The sequence below is a fragment of the Triturus cristatus genome, chromosome 9 (assembly GCF_964204655.1).
Source record: "Triturus cristatus chromosome 9, aTriCri1.1, whole genome shotgun sequence".
Classification (NCBI taxonomy): domain Eukaryota; kingdom Metazoa; phylum Chordata; class Amphibia; order Caudata; family Salamandridae; genus Triturus; species Triturus cristatus.
Window position 1 is genome coordinate 5,620,445 of NC_140592.1, and position 13,754 is coordinate 5,634,198.

At 49.9% G+C, this 13,754-nt stretch overlaps 1 protein-coding gene across 3 annotated transcripts in view; it reads left to right on the forward strand.

Moving 5' to 3' along the window:
• The window catches only part of GLT8D1 (glycosyltransferase 8 domain containing 1), a 97,782-nt gene extending 87,161 nt beyond the window's left edge, over window positions 1–10,621 (forward strand). For 2 of the 3 annotated variants that reach the window (XM_085624195.1, XM_085624194.1), the window contains exons 9-10: window positions 8,672–8,784; window positions 10,155–10,490. In XM_085624195.1, the coding sequence (XP_085480321.1) occupies window positions 8,672–8,784; window positions 10,155–10,345 (304 nt within the window). In that variant the 3' untranslated portion in view covers window positions 10,346–10,490. Of the gene's footprint in view, window positions 1–8,671; window positions 8,785–10,154 lie in introns of all 3 variants that reach the window. The other variant, XM_085624193.1, reaches the window with a different exon arrangement.
• Window positions 10,622–13,754: the final 3,133 nt, after the last annotated feature.

Here is a 13,754-nt window from a genome sequence, read left to right on the forward strand (position 1 = left end):
TGCAACGTTCCGTCCATCATCTTGTGTGTTTTGCTGTTTGCCCTATGTGGGAAGGGTATGCCCAGACGTAGGTCCCGTGCTCACTACGCCACTGGATTCAAGCTATCCTGGCTGAAGAGGGGTGAAACCCTGAAACTGGTCCTAGGATGCTTGATTCCGGTCCAGGGAAGACATGGCTTGGCAGTTCGGGCTGGACTGTTCCCATGAGGCACAGGGTCAAGACTGATTTGCATATGGCCATGTCTGAACTGGGGTGGCGTGGTGAGCAAAATAACAATGGATTAAACCCAGATCTGTGATTGGGGGTGAATGTTTTGCCAATGTGCAACGTTCCGTCAATCATCTTGTGTGTTTTGCGGTTTCCCTCCCTCCTGACTACTTCCTGTGAATTGTGGCATCTGGCTATTCCAAGATGCACCATTCCATTCTACCCACTTTCAACATGGCATATCCCTCTTTTGGGGTCCAGCAGAGGTGTGGCCACCAAGGGGGCTACACGCCCCTGAAAAACCATTAGGCAACTTCCCCTGTCCTGCCTGAGTGTCACTCTGTCTACCTAAACAATGGGGCAGCCCATCTCACAAGTGTTAGTCATTTGGCTTTCGAAGGTGGCCTTTGGAGCTCACCTTTTTTGCCAACACCCTTGTGGCTTCCTGACTGGAGGAGGTAACACCTCCTCGAGTTGCAGGCCTCTATTGTTCTCTTTCTTGGAATTCGTTCTCACATCTCCCCAGGAGGGCAGAAGGCTGTCTGCAGGGACAGGCCTTGTGTGTATCCTAAACGTGTTTTAGAAATCTTGGGAAACCAAAGAGGCGACTTCTAAAGTTGCACTTTGCCCACCAGTAACATTACATTCGATGTAACCATCAGATCAGATTTAATGCACTGATTCTCTCGATACCTTACAGTACCAACTTTAGTAGCTCCACTCGGAGGTTAGCAGGGCTGGGGTGTCAGCCTGTAACTCTGGACCCGCCCATGGGGCGACTAGCCTTTCCACAGTAAAAAACGAATATTTAGGGTTTTTTCTTCTGGAACATGTAAAAGCGCACGTTCCACTTTTAACATACAGCACCCGGCCTTAGGACTCGCTAGGGCTGTCTTAGGGGTGACTTCCATATGTTAAAAAGGAAGTGTTGTAAGCAACTTATCTGAATTCAGGGACGCTGCCCCGGGTGACAAGTCTCCAGAACGAGCAACTTGGGGAGCCTATCTCAGAGGAAGAGGTCCAGCGAGCACTCAAAATCCTCAAATTACACAAGGCCCCGGGACCGGATGGTTTGACCGCTCATTTCTATAAAAGCTTCAGTGCCGAGCTCGTTCCCCAGTTGACTAGGCTGTTTAGTCATATGGCGAACTCTATTCAAACTCCCGAAGCACTGATCACTGTGATCCCAAAGGGAGGGAAGGATCCCCAACTCTGTGGCTCGTATCACCCCATAGCGCTCCTAAATTTGTATATTCAAAGATATTGGCTTCCCGGTTGGACAAGCTGATGCCCGATCTCATACACCCGAACCAATCGGTTTTATTAGGGGCAGACAAACGCACGATAAGGTCCGCAGAGTGTTCCACTTAATAGAGAAAACGCATAAAAACAGATCCCTGCAGTTCTACTGGGGTTAGATGCCGAGAAGGCGTTTGACCGGGTGGACTGGAGCTTTCTTTTCCAGACCCTTCAACGTTTTGGATTCTTCATTAACATGATGCGTGCTAATTTCGCAGCTCCAAGTGCCAGAGTCTTGGTGAATGGAGTAGCATCAGATCTTTTTGTTACAGGGGAGGGTGATGAGGCATTGTTGCCCCCCTGTCCCCGCTCCTCTTTGCGCTCAGCATTGAACCACTGGCCGCAACTATTAGGGAATCCCTAGAAATTAGAGGGGTGCCCTTTGGATCTGAGGAACACAAGATATCCTTGTTTGCCAACGATATCTTGTTGACGTTGTCAGATCCCCACGCTCACTGGAAGTAATACAAGAGGAGCTGAACCGATTTGAACAAGTAGCAGGCCTTAAGATCAATCTCCCCAAATCTTTCCTCCTAAACTTAACATTGCCAGAAAATGAGATGAGAAACCTGGAAGCAGCCACACCATTTCAGCGTGCCCCGAAAGAATTGACCTATCTAGGGATTTAATTAACCTCCAAAATATCGGACCTGTTTTCTGCTAATTATCCCCCACTTCTCACACAACTGCTGGCTGATCTCAAACGCTGGTCACCTCTTTACCTATCATGGATCGTCAGAATCCATGCCATCAAGATGGTGGTTTTGCCAAACATTTTGCATCTGTTTCAGAGCCTCCCCATCGGCCTTGAGAAGCACTTCTTGCACAGAGCACACTTACTGCTTGAAAAATTTGTATGGCAAAACAAGAGACCGAGACAGCCGTTCCATCTATTAAGAAAACCCAAAGTCGAAGGAGGCCTAGTGATGCCTGATCTGATACTCTATTACAAAGCAGCACATCTTTGGGTCATAGTATAGTGGTCCCACTGAGAATCGGACAAACACTGGCTCCATATGGACCGAGCGATTGCTGGCCAGGTGATCTGGGACCTTCCCTGGAAACTGAAATCTGACAGCCCGGCCAACGCGTACATTAGCACCCCTACTAAAACGACACTGCACACATCAGACAAAGTACTACGACAAACTGACTAGATGTCGTTTCCATCCCATTACACCTCCATACACTATGACCTAGCATTCCCACCTGCGCTAGAGCCGGGCATTTGATGAATGGAGGGAGGGGGATGTCTGGCGCTTACACATCTATTCCATAACTGGGACATCCTAACATTTTAAAGCGGTCAGCGTGAATTTAATCTGCCTAAATCAGAATACTTTCGCTATCTCCAATTACGTCACTGGGCCTTGCAACCTGATATCCGAGAAGGGGCCACTAGGGAACTCACACCACTTGAACGATATTTGAAGGGTGCAGACACAATGAAAGAGGCCATCTCCTTCCTTTACGCACTTTTATTACACACCATACCATCTCCTCGCCCCAGATATCTTGAATTTTGGGAAAAGACACTTAGCCAAGATATCACAGACACTCAATGGAAGGCACTATGGAAGGGCATAAGTCGCCACAATCACTCACAGACACAACGAGAGGCCAATTATAAAGTACTCTATGATTGGTACCTATACCCCACCAAACTTAAGAAGATCTTCCCTAACACTTCAGAGCTATGCTGGAGGGGATGCGGCCTACTCAGTGATTTTCGGCACATATGGTGGGATTGCCCACTCATCCGGCCTTTCTGGAATGAAATTTTAGCCCATATCAAAGACATACTAGGATATCCCATTCCGATCTCTCCTGAATTTGCTCTTCTGGGACTTAGAGTCCCGGGTTTGAAATACCAAACCACAGCAGACCAAGCCATACTGTGGCTTTGTCTATGGACGAAGAGAGCAAACCGAAGGAGATGATGGACGGAGTGCTGAAACTTTTCAAACACTCACCCCCAGTCACAGATCTGGGTTGAATCCATCACCGTTCTTTAGCCCACTCTGCCACCCCAGTTCAGACCCAGCCATATGCAAATCAGTCTGACCCTGTGCCTCATGGGAACAGTCCAGCCCGAACTGCCAAGCCATGTCTTCCCTGGACCGGAAACAAGCTTCCTAGGACCGGTTTCTGGCATTTCAGCCGTCTTCAGCCAGGCTTGCTTGAATCCAGTGGCGTAGTGAGCACGGGTCCCACGTCTGGGCATACCCTGCCAACTTAGGGCGAACAAAGCCAAAACGGCCTTAGTGGCAGCATGGAAGAAGAGGGATGCCCCGGCCATGACGCAATGGCCCGCCCGCCTGTGGAGAGCATTAACCATGGAAAGAATGAGTGATATATATAGGGACGCCTTTAAAATTTTGAATACACCTGGGGCCCCTTAGTGAAGTACCTGTCCACCGGTCTGCCAATGACTACATGCTCCCGAAGGGTCCGAGCACTCCATCTGTTCCAACTCTGAGTGAGCCCTGTCACAAATCAGAGAGCCTTACGGACCTCTCTCCACCCTTTCTAGTCACCCAGGGTCCTCCTTAGTTTGGGCTACACAACCCCATTTTTGTTTTATTGTTAATTTTTACTCTCGCGATCTGTTCACAAACTTTTGGGCGCTCACCTTATACGTCTAGGTTATGCGACTGCACAAGCGATTCGTTGGTAAGGGGACTGGGTTTTGAGGAGAGGGGAGGGTTAGGGTTCCATGGGGTGGGGGGGGGGTGTTCTAAGAAGAACTTGATACTTACATCGCACGGAGTATGATTACAGGCCTCTCAGGGGCCAATGTGACCTGTAACAACCGCAATACTCTTTATACAGAAATAGCATTACGTCAGCTGTTGTTTACAGGTTGTACAAATGTATGTATTGCTAAATGCTATAACAAACCTTCTATTAAACTTAATAAAAACAAGTTTGAGAAAAAAAGGAAGGTTTGGTCTTTGCCATTACCTTAAATGTCAAAGTCGCATTAGCAGTTTAAAACTTCCCTTCCAGTCTGCAGTGGCAGGTGGGAGCCATGTTGTACCTTGTCCCACTCGAGAGGCACAAGTGCAGCAGTCTCTGGGGGACACCCTAACTTACAGGCCCTGGGAACCCCTGGTACCATGTACTAGGGACTTACAAGTAAGGGACAAGCCAATTAAATACACACCATTTTAAAGGTTGGAACACAGCGCTGATCAGCAGACCTCGGGGCATTTCAGTCTTGCCCTGCACTCAAAATGGGGGCAGAAAGTGAGGTTGAACCGGTTTCTCTTGGAAATAGTCATCATATTTTTTTTAAATATATTGGTAATGTAACCTTTTAAAAGTTATTTTTTCCCTGCCTAAAGCTGGCGGAGGGTAATTTGCATTAACACTCCAGCTACTGCTGAGCCTGCCCTGGGCTGTAAATTAGGTGTGAAATTAGGTGTGAAAACTGCTCCCGGAGCAGAGACCATGTCCTGGGAGTGCAGAGGTGTTTTCTTCCCGTGGCTGGAAGACCAGTTGTGGTCGGCCCAGGAACTTATTGAACTTCAAAGGGGGTTTCCCCTGTCGCAAGTAAATGTTGGGTGACACCTGGAAAGACCCCATCCTCCGTCCCCTTACTCAGGCTGGCACCAAACCCAGTAGGGGAGAAAAGCTGCCCCAGGAGCAGGTCTGAAGTGACCACAGAGGAGGGGACGCTTCATTACCCTGGCCACACCTCTGGTGGGTCCACAGGCTCTGAGCAAGGGGTGATAGATTTTTAGAGTGAGGGGTGTAGAAAAGTATCTCTTTTTGACATAGTGACTCCCACCTTTTTGCCTGGTAAATAATGTGATTTCGGTTGAAAGTGCTTTGGGTTCCTGCTAACCAGGTTGCCCAGTGCCAGAGTGTTTTTTCTCAAAACTATGCAATTGTTTCCCCAATTGGCGAAACCTTTAGCTACCACTGCAAGTCCCTAGTAGATGGTACCCTGGTACCTAGGGCCTGGGGGTACTAAAGGAGGGTCCCCCAAGGGCTGCAGCATGAATTGTCACACTTGATGACCCCTCACCAAGCACATGCACGACTGCCATTGCAGGCCGCATGTCTTGGTGCAGACAAAAGTGAAAACACGACATGACACACGCCCCTGTGTGCCAGGTCTCCTATCACTTTATGTATTACTTGTAAGTCACCCCTACAGCAGGCCTGACCGCCCTAAGGCAGGGTGCCTAGTACTACATGTAAGGGTATCCCTGCACGAGCAGATATGCCCCCGTGCTGGCCGGTCTGATTACTGCCAGTGCAGGTGACCAGGGAAGCCATTTTAAGATATGTGCCGGAAACAAATTCTGCAGCTATATGATGGCTTCACTGAAGATAGGGATGTTTGGTGTCAAACAACTCGTATTGATAAGCCCACACTAATTTCAGTGTTGGATTTATAAATATATGCACCCAGAGGTCACCTTAGAGGTGCCCCCTGAAAACCTACTCCCTCTGGTGTGCTCCCTGACCAGTCTCTGCCACCCCGGACACTGCTCTGACCTCCTAGGGTGAGTCTTTACTCTCGGGTGGTCAAGGACAAAGCCTGTCCAGATAGAGGGTGTAACAGCCCCTCCCACACGATGACCTGCTGATTAACCTTGTTTGGGGGGCAAGCTTCAAAGAGCTACTGCCTTTGGAATGCAAATCTGGCTCCATTCACAGGAGGGGAAGCCGCCCCCTTTGTCCAGGACCCCCTTGGCACCTGGACAGGCGAGAAAATTATTTAGTCAGGAAGGCCTGCCCCCCCAGGCTAGCAGCACCCTTGAGGTGGGCTAAACTAAGGTCGACTGGGGCTGCAGCTGCTGAGTCACCAGAGCCCAGGATACCTGCCAGCACTTCACCCAGGAACCAAGACCTCCCGAAGAACAGCACAACTGCTTCTTGCATCCCCCAGAAACACCAAAGCAGGATCTGTGAGGACTCCAGAACCGCCAAACCCGACCCTTGAAGCAACCACCGCACCCATCGCCTCCGGCCCGAGTTGAAGTGGGCCACCGCACCCACAAGTTGCCCCAGTCCTCCAGAGCTCGAGTCCATCATGGTTTCACCCCTCCTGGACTCCACGACGTAGCCTGCAGCCTCTGCGTGGGGCCCCCTCTACCGCCACTGCTCCTGGTAAGAAAATATGATGCCTCAGGACACCCCTGCATCTGTCACCCCTGCGCCATGAAGAAGAGGACTGAGGGTCCTGCTGACCCCTGCATGGCACACCGAGTGTCTCCAAGTGGCCTCCTTTGAGATCCTGGGTGCCTTAGAAGTGTATTTTTGTGGCTGCTTGGGCACCATAAAAAAAAGGTTTGGAAACTTTTTTGAAAATATTTCTTCCAGAGCTTCAGTGAGACCCGCCAGATATGGCGTCCGCCGGCAGCTCCTTGGATTCAGATTGAATTTCAGGTTTGTCCGAGCATCTCCAAAACAAATCACTGTAGCAAAGTGGATAGTTAAGTTGTGTGCCTGTGAGACTGCGCCTTGTGGTGTGGTCACAATCTCCACCAGGTCCAGTTAGTTTCTTTAATAAAACCTTTAGCGGAGTCCTAGGACCCAGAGCAGTCGGTTGAATAAAAGGAACGTGTAAAGCGTGTATAAGTCAACAAGTAAGAAACATGACACACTAAAAATCGTACACCCATTTAAAGAAACCGAGTCTATTTAAACTTTAAATAAACACCTAAACAACAAAAACCCATAGAGGGAAACCGGAGATATGCAGTCAAATGATGTCCGCTTGGGTTTCAAGCCACTGAAATAGTTCCACCAGTTGCAAGAAAGCGCGAAGTCCTGATGTCTTAGAAAGAGCAGAGGCGGCTCGTGTCGTTTTCAGTCCCTCCGAGCTCTTCTAGAGGAGGTGGCGGTGCATCGATCCTGGAAGCATGATAGTCTGCACCTATAACATAATGACCGACGTCTGCTACAGCAGAGCTCTCTTTCCGAGACGGCAGAGCTCTCTTTCCGAGACGGCAGAGCTCTCTTTCCGAGACGGCAGAGCTCTCTTTCCGAGACGGCAGAGCTCCCTTTCTGAGAAAGCAGCGCTCCCTTTCTGAGGCAGCAGCGCTCCCTTTCTGAGGCAGCAGAGCTCTCTTTCTGAGACAGCAGAGCTCTCTTTCTGAGACAGCAGAGCTCCCTTTCTGAGACAGCAGCGCTCTCTTTCTGAGACAGCTGAGCTCCCTTTCTGAGACAGCAGAGCTCTCTTACTGAGACAGCAGAGCTCCCTTTCTGAGACAGCAGAGCTCCCCTTCTGAGACAGCTGAGCTCCCTTTCTGAGACAGCAGAGCTCCCCTTCTGAGACAGCTGAGCTCCCTTTCTGAGACAGCTGAGCTCCCTTTCTGAGACAGCAGAGCTCTCTTACTGAGACAGCAGAGCTCCCTTTCTGAGACAGCAGAGCTCCCCTTCTGAGACAGCTGAGCTCCCTTTCTGAGACAGCAGAGCTCCCCTTCTGAGACAGCTGAGCTCCCTTTCTGAGACAGCTGAGCTCCCTTTCTGAGACAGCAGAGCTCTCTTACTGAGACAGCAGAGCTCCCTTTCTGAGACAGCAGACCTCCCTTTCTGAGACAGCAGAGCTCCCTTTCTGAGACAGAAGAGCTCTCTTTCTGAGACAGAAGAGCTCCCTTTCTGAGACAGCAGAGCTCCCTTTCTGAGACAGCAGGGCTCCCTTTCTGAGACAGCAGAGCTCTCTTACTGAGACAGCAGAGATCCCTTTCTGAGACAGCAGCGCTCCCTTTCTGAGGCATCATAGCTCCCTTTATGAGACAGCAGCGCTCCCTTTCTGAGACAGCAGCGCTCTCTTCCTGAGACAGCAGCGCTCTCTTCCTGAGACAGCAGCGCTCCCTTTCTGAGACAGCAGCGCTCTCTTACTGAGACAGCAGCGCTCTCTTCCTGAGACAGCAGCGCTCTCTTCCTGAGACAGCAGCGCTCCCTTTCTGAGACAGCAGCGCTCCCTTTCTGAGACAGCAGCGCTCTCTTCCTGAGACATCAGCGCTCTCTTCCTGAGACAGCAGCGCTCTCTTCCTGAGACAGCAGCGCTCTCTTTCTGAGACAGCAGAGCTCCCTTTCTGAGACAGCAGAGCTCTCTTCCTGAGACAGCAGCGCTCCCTTTCTGAGACAGCAGGGCTATCCCCACAGATACACTCCTCATTGACTCCTCTTTGGTCTCCACAGGGAAGAGCTGTACAGCCGGACCCTCGCCGGCAGCATCACGGCCCCCCCGCTCCTCATCGTCTTCTACAAGCAGCACTCCAGCATCGACCCCATGTGGCACGTCAGACATCTCGGTAGGTTTCTGCGCACGCGCTCTTTCCATGCATGATGCTCATTTGGGGCCTTACAGTTGTTACATATTTTGCCTTTTAAGGGCCTCCTTGTGTACTGTTTCTGCCCAGTTACTCATTTTTGTCTCAGGCCATAACCTGCTAAGTGTAGCACCAGCGCAGGGGGAAACGCAAGGCTGCAGCATATCCTTGTAAATATGGTGCAGCCTTGCTTTTCTGAAGTGGCGGAGTGAGGTGGTAAGTCAGGAAGGCTAACAACACGCTCCGCCAGGTGGATAGAGGCTGCCTTGCGGCACGTGGATAGAGGCTGCCTCGCGGCACGTAGATAGAGTCTGCCTTAGTGGGAGATAGGTGTAGAGGCTGCCTCGCAGGGAGGTAGAAATGGAGGCTGCCTCCCTGGGAGATGGAGGTAGACGCTGCCTCGCTGGAATGTTGGTGTAGAGGCTGCTTCGCAGGGAGGTGGGGGTAGAGGCTGCCTCGCAGGGAGTCGGATGTAGAGGCTGCCTCGCAGGAAGGTGGATGTAGAGGCTGCCTCACAGGGAGGTGGATGTAGAGGCTGCCTCGGAGGGAGCTGGATGTAGAGGCTGCCTCGCATGGAGGTGGATGTAGAGGCTGCCTCGCATGGAGGTGGATGTAGAGGCTGCCTCACAGGGAGGTGGATGTAGAGGCTACCTCGCAGGGAGGTGGATGTAGAGGCTGCCTCGCATGGAGGTGGATGTAGAGGCTGCCTCGCAGTGAGTCAATTGTAGGGGCTGCCTTGCAGGGAGGTGGATGTTAAAGGTCAACGTTGATGGATTTTCCCTTCAAGGTTGATGTTGAAGGTGATTGTTGACTTCACATTAATGTGAGGAGGAGAAGTAGGAGGGATGATTTGGGTAACTAGCTGGGAGGTAGATGCTGAAGTTGCCCCACACTCTCTATTTTGAGGCTTCTCCGTGTAAGATTTGTGATGAGTTGGGCAGGCTCAAGAGGTTGAAGAGAGAGGTGGGGGTTGATGTGGGTGGGCCTTACTGTGGGCTGATGGCTTTGTATGCTGGGTGGGGACAGCCTGAGTGATATACATGGGTGATTGTCAGGTGGATGTGCGAAGGAGAGGCTCAAATTTTAGCGGGTCTTGGATTCGGAAGCTGGGGCTCAGGCCTGGAGAGTCAAGGGTGAACCGATCCCATTGGCGCCAGTGTAATGCATTTGTTATTTGTTTTGCTGTTTATGGCATTCATTTTGCTGTTGTATTCATTTTATCACTTGATTTATATGATTTGTACATGTCCTGATTTGTCTTTTCTCTCTGTTGGGCTTTGCAATCATATTTAAGGGTTCATAGAAGCTTATCTAATTCATTCCTCTTTTCTGTCTCTTCTCCCCCATCCTAGGGTCCAGTACCGGCAAGCGCTATTCCCCCCAGTTTGTGAAAGCTGCTAAACTCTTACACTGGAACGGACATTTTAAACCCTGGGCCAGAATGGCTTCTTACTCTGACGTCTGGGAGAAGTGGTACATCCCAGATCCTTCTGGAAAGTTCTCCTTAGTGAGGAAGCACTCAGAGAAGGAGGAGGTTATGTGAAATGACTTTGAGTCTTCTTAGAAGTGAATTAAAGACTATCCTCACAAGGAATCCAAGAGTCCTAACTCACTCAGGAATGCACACTGGTTCCCACTGCATCATTCTTTTGTGTCAATGAAACTGCAGTCCTTAATGGTCCCTGCCTCCCTTCCACCTGCCTGGTTGCTGTCGAGCTCCTACCGCTCACCACATGCCTGTTTGACTGGTCAGTCGTCGGTCCGTTCTAGGTGGAGGGATGGGCTGCTGTCATTGTTAAAAGGGAAATGCTGCTCTTTTCTGTAGCTTCCTGTGTGGTTAATGGTGGATGTGCTTGATGGTGTGGTTGGTGCTTGATGGTGTGGTTGGTGCTTGATGGTGTGGTTGGTGCTTGATGGTGTGGTTGGTGCTTGATGGTGGGGTTGGTACTTGATGATGGGGTTGGAACTTGATGGTGGGGTTGGTACTTGATGGTGGGGTTGGTACTTGATGGTGGGGTTGGTACTTGATGGTGTGGTTGGTGGTGTGGATGTGATCGATGGTGTGTGGATATGGTAGACGGTGTGTGGATGTGGTAGACGGTGTGTGGATGTGGTAGACGGTATGTGGATGTGGTTGACGGTGTGTGGATGTGGTTAGTGGTTGTTGGTGTGGATGCGGTTGATGTGGCACACTTGTGGTAATTGGCAGTGGTGCGACTGGTGGTCCTGTACCACTATTTACTACAGTAAGAGTGTTGGTTACAGACGGTGGATTCCACTACTGTGACGGATCCACTGGTAGGGTTGTTCGTGGTGGTTGGTATTGAGTGACGGATGTATGACAATACAAAGCATTCCATTACAACACATGCCTTTACCATGCATGTGTTAAAACGTGAATGCCATTACCACGTATAACCTTTAGCACGCATTTTTTTTTTTTTTACAACGCATATGCATGGTAAAGGTTTTCCCTGAACTCTGCCCTGAGCCCTAAAACCAGTCCCAGCCCCCCCACCCCCCTACCCCCCCCCCCCCCCCCCCGGCATCCAGCTCTTTTTAAAATAATTCTTCCACAAGCCGTAAAAGTGGACCTCGGCGGGAGCCCCCCCCCCCTCCCTCCCCCTGGCCTTTGTAAATAACACCGCTCACCTGAGCCCTAAAAGTGAACCCCTGCGCAACCTCCCCCGGCTCCCCAGCCCTTATTTAAAACACCCCTCCACTCGCCTGCACCATAAAAGTAGACCCCTGAGCGGCCCCCAACCCTTCTAAAAACACCCCTCTCCTGAGCCCTAAAAATAGACCCTTACGCGATCCCCCACCACCCTTACCACACATATACTTTTACCGCCAGTACAACACATAGACCTTTACCACACATAGCTACCTTTTCAACGTAATTCGTTGTAAAGACATGCATGGTAAAGGCATATGCGTTGTAATAAATACATGGTAACTGTGCATGTATTTTAACGCATCTGTCTTAAAGGCTATGCGTGGTAACAGCTGCGTTGTAATGCCTGTTTCCCTTTGAGTGACAGATGGTGCTGTTGTGACTTCCAGTATTACTTTTATGTTCTGCACCGATAAGGCTGAAGGTGCTTGTGCCTCTGTGGTGATAGCACCGCTGTCATGGGCGGTACCCGTCTCACTGATGTAGTTTGAGACAGTGCCTGTGTGACTGCGGGGATACAGGCTGTTCCACTCTGAGTGATGGTGATGGCTGTTGACAGGACTTCTGGTCACCAGATTGGGCTCAGTACTGGCTGTAACGGTTTGCCCTGTCCTCAGCCCCAGGTTATCCTAGTGCTGGCTCAGAAACTTCAAGTGTGACATTTCATCCAGCGTTTGGTTCAGAACATGCGTGAAATAACGGTTATTGTGCTTCTGCTCCAAGCACGCTCCACCACAGGGGCCTAGGTTTGAGGTTGTGGTGCTGTCTGTGATGACAAACACTGGATGAAAACCACAAGGCATGGAACTGGTTGGGATGACAATCAATGGATGACAATCATTGGATGAAAACCACAAGGCATGGAACTGGTTGTGATGACCACCACTGGACCTAGACCACAAGCCACGGAACTGGTTGGGATGACAATCATTGGATGAAAACCACAAGGCATGAATCTGGTTGTGATGACAATCAATGGATGACAATCATTGGATGAAAACCACAAGGCATGGAACTGGTTGTGATGACCACCACTGGACCTAGACCACAAGCCACGGAACTGGTTGTGATGACAATCATTGGATGAAAACCACAAGGCATGGAACTGGTTGTGATGACAATCATTGGATGAAAACCACAAGGCATGGAACTGGTTGTGATGACCACCACTTGACCTAGACCTCAAGGGGTGGAGCTGGTTGTGATGACCACCTCTTGACCTAGACTTCAAGGGGTGAAGCTGGCTGTGTTGACAGCGACAAGACCTAGGTCACAAGGTGTGGCACGGGCTATGTTGGCAGCCATTGGACCAGCCTAACAATGTAGCGTGCTAGCCTCAGGTTGCATCCGTCAACATCCCAGTGGCCCTTCACTCCGGCAAAAGATGTGCAACTGAAGAAGTGGTCTAGAAGGATAACTTCCTAGACCGTCTTTGGGAGAGTAAAAGGAGCGAATAAAATGTGCAAAACGAGTATTGCCACAAGAAATTTCTAGCCCATTTTAGCCAAAGGTTGCTTGTTCACTAGCTTAAACCCCCTTCCACAAAGAAAATAACTACATACGTCCAAACAGGCCCTTCTATGATAACATTTATGTTACTTTTTTGCTTATTCCATATGCTCTTTTCCATTTGTCTTTGAACTGTCTCTACTGCATGGCCCGGGTAGTGAGAGTGGTCAGTCTGCCGTTCGCCCATGTTGTTGAAGCAGCACATTCAACACTCCGAAGCCCATACATTGTGATTTCATTTTAATTCCAGCCAGGTTTATGTTCCACTGATTTGATATTGTGTAAAGGCACAAGCGGTGAATTAATAAACCGCACCTTCCCATTGTAGGGTTCACAAGCGCAGCTGTAGGAGACTAAAGCTCTTGTTACGAGTTGGCCAGGACCTCGGTCGGCAATCACACACTCCGTAAATACAGGTACCATAGAGTGCAATATTTACCACGTATGAATTACCTCCTGATACAAGTTTTTCTTTGAATTGGAGACAGGTATGCAGCTCTGTGACCTGCACACTGATTTTCACAAATTGTCCCTTATTCTGGGCACTTTTACCCAGATAAAGATTGCCAGGCTTTCACTAATGAAATGCTTCCAGAAAAAATCTTGAGGTGTGGGTTTTTCCCGCCAAACTGTTAATCTGTGCCGAAGTAGTCAAAAGCGACCTAAGGTCTCACAGCTGAAAACACGGAGAATGAAATCAGGACAAAGGTGATTGTTGGAGACACTCCTTGAAGTGCAGTTTACTCCCATGTGGCCTGGTCTGGGCCAG